The following is a 9495-nucleotide window of genomic DNA, read 5'->3' as shown; positions in this document are numbered from 1 at the left end:
TAATTATAAATCTATACGGAAACACAAAACATATAAATGTCCAAGTTTTCTCCTGACTATGCAGAGTGCATGTGTCCGAGGTGCAGATACTAAATAGCAACGGCCTTTGTCCTCCAAGTGCAATGTCGTCTTTGAATACAAGGATACATTTTTTACTCTCTTAATGGCAAAAATGTAATAGTTGTCTGTAGTTTAAAAAAAGATTTGACCAAATCAAGTCTACTTGAAGTATCTTTGAATGTCATCTGGAGGTGAGCTATCATACAGAATATTTAATAGTATACACCACCTCAATTTTACACTGCACAGAAGCCATGAACACGGGCAGCAAAAGGAAACCACTTTCTATGGTAGAGATTGTTTTTTTCAGTACGAAGGACTTACATGAAGGGCAGGCAACATTTAGTAGAAATGGTTTCTGATGTGATGGTCTGTTGCTATGACAACTCTCGGGAACCGGTGATCTCAGGCAATCACAGTGAAAGTGACAACTGCCTGCCTCTGCGTCTGTCTGTGTCCTTGAATCTTACTGAACATGCAAACTGCGTCTATTCGTGATCCGTCCACACAAGAGGTCCTGGGCTATGACAACTGACCTTTTCAGCTGACAGTCAAGGACCTTGAGACTCTAGAACAGGCGTCCTCAAACTACAGCCCTTGGGCGGCCAAAGGTGGCCTGCGAGGACATTTATCTGGCCCGCCGGGTGTTTTTGCCCCATTTGTTTTTACTTCAAAATAAGATATATGCAGTGTGCATAGGAATTTGTTCATAAGTTTTTTTTAAACTTTAGTCCGGCCTTCCAACGGGTCTGAGGAACAGTGAACTGGCCCCCCATTTAAAAAGTTTGAGGACCCCGGCTGATGAATGGCTGGTCCCAAACACATGGCCATTGATGACAGAGTCAGAATGAGGACCCAGGTCCCCTCCCAGGTCCGTGAATGTCCAACACTATGTTTCCTCCATTGTTTTACAAAGCAAAACAAACCCCATCTTCAGTTTTTCCCAAACTTGTTACCTGTGGCAATCCTGTGAGTGCCTCAGGGCTGGAGACTTCAACACCCTTTGTAACCAGAGGTGTGCTGGTGACCCAAGTGGTAGCTGAACCTTTCTCAAGCCAAACATCTTCGATTATGTTGGATATTTTAGAAGGTAAGTAATTTCCTCAATTACCCTGAGTGCCAATAAAAATGCTTAAACACTTGTGAGAATAAGTCACGTGGTAGCACGCTGACAGCTGAGATTGGTCAAATTAACAGTTCCCAGAAAATGAAATTAAGAATTCTTTTTTGTCCACGTTTTCCCTGAGTAGTACATACTTTACCAAAAGAGTAAAAAGAGGATGTTTACTGGACATCTCTGGAGTGGTTTGATGATTATCGAAGAGTGGTAAATGACACAGATATGCACAGAAGCGTATTCTCTTGATTAAAGCACACGTTACAATGAATCCGTTTAACCGCAACAGGACCAGCTTTAAAATCATCAACCCTACAGAAGCAAAGCACTCTCCTCTTTCCAAGACCCCACACAGGTGTATTCACTTCACAAAGCACACACTCAGCACTTTTGCTCGAGGAGAAAGTCAAGCTGAGAATCGGGATGACTCGGCTTTCTTCTAGATTGCGGACCTGAGATTGTAATCTCTTTGAGATTAGAGGAAAGCTGTCCAAAACCTATTTCATAAAAACCAAGAGTTGGCTCGGGGAGATGAAACGATCCAACTAGCTATCGGAAGGGTCCCATCCAAAGTACCTGGAAAACGGACCAAGTGGCTTTATCATCTATCAACTGAGCCAGGACCAGGTGACCCATTGCAATCCTATGGGCTGGGAAATAAAATGCATTCAGAGTAGAAACTAATGGTTATTTTTTTATAAGTGGCTAATAGGCTGCACAAGGAAAAACAAAGAGTCTTTATTAAACGCTCTTGTTTTTGTTTATTACGTGTCTGGACCCATCTTTGACACTTGGAACCTCTGTATTTTCTCTTAATGGTGAGCAAACCTTCTGCAGCATCTACTGATGGGAGACCTGCTGGGAAAACTGAGCCCGTGCAGACCTGGTGCGGGACAGTGTTCCCATAAGCCCCCTTTTCTCTATGTGTGTACACACACACACACACACACACACACACACACACACACACACACCCTCCCTGTGCGGGGCAGGGCAGTGTTCTCATAAGCCCCCTTTTTGCTATGTGTACACACACACACACCTCCCCGCTTCATCTGAATGCTGGGGAAATGGAGCCCGTGCACTTAGCTCTTTTTCCTGGGAGGTCACAGGAGAGAGCAAAGCTCGTCACCCTGGAAAGTCTCGTCCCTGGGAAACCCAAACACACATGTGCGTGCACCCCGGCCAGACTGTTTGTAAGGTTCTCAAAAGCTCCAGTTATGTTTCCTCTTTTGCCCCCCCTTTCTTTCTTGAAATGAAACACTACAGTTTAAATCAGAATCTGGTTCTGTCTTTAACGTCAGTTGAAATTTTATTAATCACAAGAATCCAAGCAGTAAGAATCACCATAGAGAACAATCTGCATTTCATTTTTGAAGTTTAAGGCAAAAAATAAATTCCCCCCGAGCCTTGTCACCTCCAGGTGACCTCAGTCGGTGTTGCCTACTCTTCCGGGTCTGGCTGAGGCCTCGCAGCAGCTCCCGCAGCCCCTGCCGTCCCCAGGGAGCTCAGTCAGGGCCCAGTCACCTGAGGCGGCCTTCAATGTCGGGGAAATGGCCACAAAGCGCACATTTTCCCATGCAGATAATCTCAGCCCATTCCCATTCCCACAGGAGCTACACCAGCACCCTTTACGTAGGCGGCCCGGTGTTTGGAAACTACATCCTTGCCTCGTAATGGGCTTCTGACCCACTGACCCTTTCATTACCCCTAACCTTTCCCACACAGGAAATTAAGCTGTCAGGGAAAAAAGGAGGGACTAGGTAGACAGTCCCCTTTCCTTACCCAGTGATCTCTCTTTCAAACCCTTTGAGCAACCCAGTATTTTCATAATCCCTTCAGAATTCTATTTAATATATGCTTGGTAAGTTCCATTTGAAAGTCCAAAGTGTTAAAAAGTTATTGAACTTTGATGTCTCCCATGATCACAGACTGAGAAGGGTCAGAGTCCCGCCTGCTGCGCACCCAGTCTGATTTCCCCACTGTAACCGCTGCACAAGTTCCCCGGGCACACTGACTAACAGGCTTGGTTGCTAGCCTAAAGGGCTGGCAGTTCGACACCCCCAGCCACTTCATGCGAGAACGAGGCGGCAGTTGGCTCTCACACAGGGGCCCACAGGCGGCTGGCTTCACCTGTCCTGTGGCGCTCACGAGTCCGGAGGGCCCAGAGCAGTGGCTTTGCTGCTGCTGGCTGGTCCATCAAAGCTGTCCACTTCCTTCTGGCGCCGACCGCGCTGGTGCCTGCTTTCCTTCGTCTTCTCGCTAAGAAAATAAGCTCAACACGTCACAACCCAGCCTTTCATTCTGCCTACAGACTGGCCCCTGGAGGGCCTCAGACACAGGTAATTCAGCGCTGCATCAAAATAAGCCCCCATCATTTGGCGTCCCTTGAGGTTTGCAGTTCTGCAGCCATTGAGTTACACTAAGAAAAGCCTCCAATACTGAGCTGTTTATTGCATTTTAAAGTATCCACAATCTTAAATATCCCGTTTTAAATTCTTTCTAGCGTCCCTCACAGTGCGCAACATCAAAACAGGCAAAATCTGAGCCCTCCCAAAGTGACACAAGGAAATCCCAGTTAGGAACAGCATTTTAGGAAAGAGAGGGTTTAAGGCAAGACATTCATTTGGAAAAGGTAATTTCTCTCACTCACCCAGACGGACACAATGATTTCCCCACCTCTTTTTCAGTGCTTTGGGACAGGCGGTGTACATCCAGCAATGGGGCACACAGAGACCCCACGGCCAGACGCTGAGGTCCTGAGTGCCCACTGCAACGAGGGAGCTATCTTTATATAAGGCGCGGCCCACAAAGACACGGCCCAGGAGGGGTTCTTTAACTCCGTTTCCAATCTGGAAATTCCCGATCTGCAAATGTCCAATTTTTCCCCTCCTCCCAGCTACTGAATCTCTTTTTCAAACAAACACAAACCCTTTGAAAAGGTGCTAAGATTGGTTTCTGTTAACACACAAGGAAGTGACCCCTGGGCAGTTTCTGGATCATTGGTTTAGAGATGAATGTCCAGAGGCTAAGTCTTGATTCTGATTGCAAATATTGTTTGTTGTGGAAAAGCTATTGTGTCCCAAAGAATTTTCTTGTTCATCAAACTTTTTCGATTGTGAGAGTGGAACCAGGTCAGCTGTATTCTTTCCTCTTGGACTTTTTTTCACCGGCAAACACAACATTACTACGATGCCAGCACAGTGAAGGCAGTAACACCAGGAGCTGTAAGAGAAAGGGGGAGCAAGTTTATTCGGTTGTGACAGTGAATTAATTTTAATAACCACCTGTGGCAGTCACCTAATCTGGTATCAGTTTAAAGTGGAGGGGTGGAGTCTAGGCTGTCTATCTGGAGATAGCCAATGAGACTTCTGTGTAGGCATGGCCTTCTCCTGAGAATTCTGGGAAATCTGGGACTTCCTCCTTGGAGGCAGAAGACACCCCTCTCTCTGCTACTCCCTGGGAGACATTGCAGAAGACAAGCCACGCAGATGTAACTAGACCTCTGAAGCCGGAGAAGCCACAGAGAGACCCCTGCTGGCGGTGAGATGCTTACGCCACTGGACCCAAAGACTTTCTACCCACTGGCTTGTGATCGTCCTGCATTCGGAAGAGGACTTTATAGATTGGTATCAGACATATGGGCTAACATCAGACTTATGGCCTTGGACTGGGCTGGGATTATTTCTCAATGTTCAATTGCTCTTGTATATAAATCTTTTTCTTATACACATATGTGTGTCCATGGATTTGTTTCTCTAGTCCACCCAGACTGACACACCACGGTCTTAACAATAGGTCATGTGCCTCCTGAGAGAGATGCTTTTTACTACAGTGCATGGTCCTTCCCCTGAAGGAGAGGAAATTGTACAAAACGGGGCATGCTGATGAGCACTCACCTAACTCTCTCTTGACACAGAGGGAGTCTGGCCCGTGGCAAGTGAGGCTGTGTCTGGGAGGGTTCGAACCACCAGCCACTTGGTTCCCCTCCCAGGCTACTGGTTAACCATTTGTGTGACCCAGAGGCCTGGTATAATCACGATTCTAGATACCCCACTACATTTCTTTGTAAAGAGAATAAAAACTAAATAGCATAAGAACTGTAAAAGGTACTTAATAGTATCTATAGAAACCTGAAAAAAACAAAAAAACAGAGTCTCTCAAACCAGAGAATCGAATGCCGAGTAAACAGAGAGCTCAAGACAGGAAAGACTTGACTAGGCCGAGTCTCCCCTGCCCTACATGCACACCAATTAAATAATAAGTATTTTAACAGTGTAAGAGCTAGATGACAAATACCATTTTTAATGGTTAATTTAATCAGATACAGAAAGATTACTGTTATAATTGGGCTTTGTGTCAACTTGGCTAGGCCAAGATTCTCCCCGACGTGATTCTAACGTAGTATGATCAACTCCAAGACGGGATGGTCTAAGAGGAGCCAGGCAGACACGTGTGGGAAGACTGGGTTGGGAACCCATGGAGATCAATAACTTGGGCATCTGCGAGCCGAAATGGACGAGGATTGGCCATTCCGAATCAGAAAACCACCTGGTGTGCTCTGCTGGGAGTGTGGCTACGGAGGCGCGGTGCCGCAGTTCTCATGAACAAGGCATTTCAGACCTCTCTGGAAGCACGCGGCCATCTGCGATAGGACACTATCTGACCGCACTCGTGGAAACCCAGTCAGCCTGTTCTTCCAATGTATGCGCCACCCACAAAGCGCCTGAAGAAGAAACTGAAGAATTCTTCCAGTCTTCACTCTGGCACTGATGAGACATGCAACCAAGATGCAGTGATAATTATTGGCGTTTGGAATGCAAAAGTTGGAAGCAAAAAGGAAGGAACAGTAGTTGGAAAATACGGTCTTGGTGATAAGAAAGGAAGCTGGAGATCGCAAGACAGAATTTACAAGACCAACGACTTGTTCACAGCAAATAATAGTTTTCAACACCACAGACGGTGACTACACACAGGGCTTCTCCAGATGGAATACCCAGAAATCAAACCGAGTCCTCTGTGGGAAGAGACCACGGAGAAGCTCAGTGTCAGCAGCGTCAATGTCACAGGCCAGGGGCTGACTGCAGGACAGGCATCAACTGCTCTTATAAAAGTTCAGGATAAAGCTGAAGAAAATAAGAACAAGTTCATGGGAGCCAAAATATGACCTTGGGCCTCTCCCACCTGAATTTGGAACCAATCTCAAGAACAGATTTGATCCACGGAACACTAATGACAAGAGACCCGATGAACCGTGGGAGGACATCAATAATATCAATTATAAAGAAAGCAAAAGGTTATTAATAACATAGGAAAGAAAGAAAAGGTCAAATTCTGTTAGAAAAGACTGAAACTTGCTCTTAATCATAAGAGTCGCTAAGGCACAAGGAAGAAATGACAAAGTCTAAGATAGTGGATCTCAACCTTCCTAATGCCTTGACCCTTTTAATACAGTTCCTCATGTTGTGGTGACCCCCCAACCAAAAAATTATTTTCGTTGCTACTTCATAACTGTCATTTTGCTACTGTTATGAATCGAGCAACCTCTGTGAAGGGAGAGACTCCCCCAAAGGAGTCATGACCTACAGGTTGAGAACCGCTGCTTTAAGAGATGAACAGAAAATTCCAAAGGGCAGTTTACGGATGCAAAGTCAAATGCGGGAATGGAATGTGCAAAGACCCAGAGTTCGAAAACCCAAAAGAAAGAACATACTCAGCACTCCTGAAACAGAAAGGGCTACGGGAAAAATTCAAGCCTCGAATTGAAATCTTGAAGGATTCTATGGGAAATAATGAGTAATGATTCATGAAGCATCCAAAGAAGATGGAAAGAATACACAGGGTCACTATGCCAAAAAGAACTAGTCGATATTCTGCCATCTCAGGAGGCAGCACCTGAGCAAGAACCAGTGGTGCCGAAGGAAGCAGTCCAAGCTGCACTGACTGCACTAGCCAAAACAAGGGCCCGGGACCTGACGGAATGCCTCGTGAAATGTTTCAACAAACTGACGAAGCACTGGAAGCACTCCTCTTCTATGCCAGGAAATTTGGAAGACAGTTACTCGGCCAATTGATTGGAAGAGATCCATATTTATACAAATGCCCGAAAGAGGTGACCCAACAAAATGCTCAAATGACAGGGGACTATCGCTGATATTACAAAACGTAAAATCTTGCTGAAGATCATGCAACAATGGTTGCAGCAGTCCATTGACAGGGAGCGGCCAGAGGTTCAGGCTGGATTCAGAAGAGGGCCTGGAACAAGGGAGATCACTGCCCAGGTCGGATGGATCTTGCCCCAAAGCAGACAGTACCAGAAAGATATTTACTTGTGTAACTTGTTGACTATGCCACGGCATTGGACTGTATGGATAATCTTGAGAAGAATGAGAATTTCAGAATACCTAGTTGTGCTCATGTAGAACCTGTACAGGGGTCAAGAGGCAGTTGTGCAAACAGAACAACGGACTACTACATGGTTTAAAATCAGGACAAGTGAGGGACAGGGTTGAGTCCTCTCACCACTTGTTCAATCTGCATGCAGAGCAGCAGATCGTTAGAGAAGCTGGCTTCTCTGAAGAATACGGCATCAGGATGGGAGGAAGGCTTCTTAACCGGCACTATGCAGACAACACAACCCTGCTTGCTGAGCGTGAGGAGGACTTGAAGCGTTTGCCGATGAAAATCAAGGACCGGAGCTTTCAGTGTGTAGTACGACTCAGTGTAAGGAAGACCAGAATGTCAACAACTGGAGCAATAGCAACATCGTGATAAATGGAGGAAAGGATCGGATGGTCAGAGCTTTCCTCTTGAGTGGATCCCCCTTCACATCTCATGGTAGCAGCAGTCTGGAGACCAAACAACACAGTCCGTTGGGTAAATCTGCTGCACGAGGCCTCTTTAAATGGTTGAAAAGCAGGGAAGTGACTTTAGGGACTTGGTGCCCCTGACCCGAGCCATGGTGTTTTCAATCGCCTCATAAGCAAAAGAAAGTTGGACGCTGAATAAGAAAGACTGAAATAAGAATGCATGCATTTGACTTGTGATGCCGGGGAGAATCCTGAAAGTGGCATGGATTGCAAAAGCACAGACAGGTGTGGTCTGGAAGAGGTACAGCCAGAAGGCACCTGGGAAGCAAGGACGACTAGACTTCATCTCGTGTACGTTGGACATGCTGTCGAGAAGCCAGTCCCAGGAGGAGGGCATCGTGCTTGGTGAAGCAGAGGGGCGGTGAGAGAGAGGAATGCGCACCACCGGGAGATGAGCTGACACAGGGCTCTAACAAAAGGCTCCACCACAGGATGACTTCTGAGGCTGCACGGGACCGGGCAGCTTTGCGCTGTCGTACGCAGGGTGGGCATGAGTCAGAACTGAATTGATGGCACCTAACCACCCCCAACCACCGCAGATCGGGTCACAGCCCTGCTGCAATCCTCTGGGGGGACCCGTCCTCGCTGAAGGAGATCGAAGGGTCTCCCCCACCTTCTCCTCCTTGCTGGTCCACATCTCACATCAGGTTCGTCAACCTGCCAGCCCCGGGAGCTGTCAGTGACCTGCCACACTGCCTACCTTCCTTTTCAAACAAAGGTATGATTACAGTGACACGTTTTAAGAAGGGAACACTTACCTGTAAAACGTGAATGATGGTTTTATAGAAAGGAGGACAAATGGTACAACTGTGTAGCTGATTGCTACCTGTGTTACTGCCCACGTGATGACATCATAGAACAGTTTACGCTGGGGAGGTTCCACGAAATAATGTCTAATGTTATTTCTTATCTGCAACAAAGAAACACAAGAAAACATGCTTGATCCTTAAAGTAGCATTGCTTATAAAAAGCAACAGAATATGGACTATCATACTGGCCCGGGTTGGGTGGAGGGTGGCGCTAACTGCATTAGTGAGCTGGGCATCGCTGGCTCAGCTAAAGGACTGCGCAGGTCCACAGACACAGGAGGGTAACGCGCATGGCGGCACGATGTGGGCCACTGGTGAACCCGAGTAAAGGGCACAGCAGGCATTCTTGTGACTTCATAGAGGTTTGAAGTTGGGTCACAATTAAGTTTTCTGCTTGTTTGAAGTAGTTACAAGGTAACACTGCCGACAACAGCGCAAAACCAGTTGTCCTAAAATTAAAAATTAAAAAAACAAAACAAAACAGTTGTCTTGCGTCAACTGTGACTCATGGTACCTCCTTGTGCCCCGTTGCTGCTGTGTCCTGTGGTCAATTCTGCCTCATCACAGTGCCCAGTGACCTTTTGTTTAGTGGCCGAGCGCTGTAACCCCTGTGGCACCAGGCTGTCAGGGCTCCTCAAAT

General features: G+C 46.6%; 1 protein-coding gene across 2 annotated transcripts in view; it reads right to left on the bottom strand.

The window, feature by feature from the left end:
• Positions 1 to 2458: 2458 nt before the first annotated feature.
• MBOAT2 (membrane bound O-acyltransferase domain containing 2) overlaps positions 2459 to 9495 on the bottom strand; it is a 147074-nt gene continuing 140037 nt past the window's right edge. For both annotated transcript variants that reach the window (XM_004696015.2, XM_045286896.1), the window contains 2 exons: positions 8805 to 8956; positions 2459 to 4402 (listed from right to left, as the gene is read on the bottom strand). In XM_004696015.2, the coding sequence (XP_004696072.2) occupies positions 4177 to 4402; positions 8805 to 8956 (378 nt within the window). In that variant the 3' untranslated portion in view covers positions 2459 to 4176. The remainder of the gene's footprint in view (positions 4403 to 8804; positions 8957 to 9495) is intronic.

Source organism: Echinops telfairi, unplaced genomic scaffold, assembly GCF_000313985.2.
Source record: "Echinops telfairi isolate 266 unplaced genomic scaffold, ASM31398v2 ScPeMD7_9;HRSCAF=40, whole genome shotgun sequence".
Taxonomy (NCBI): domain Eukaryota; kingdom Metazoa; phylum Chordata; class Mammalia; order Afrosoricida; family Tenrecidae; genus Echinops; species Echinops telfairi.
Note: the sequence above shows the minus strand (reverse complement) of the source record. Positions and strands in the feature narration are given on the sequence as shown.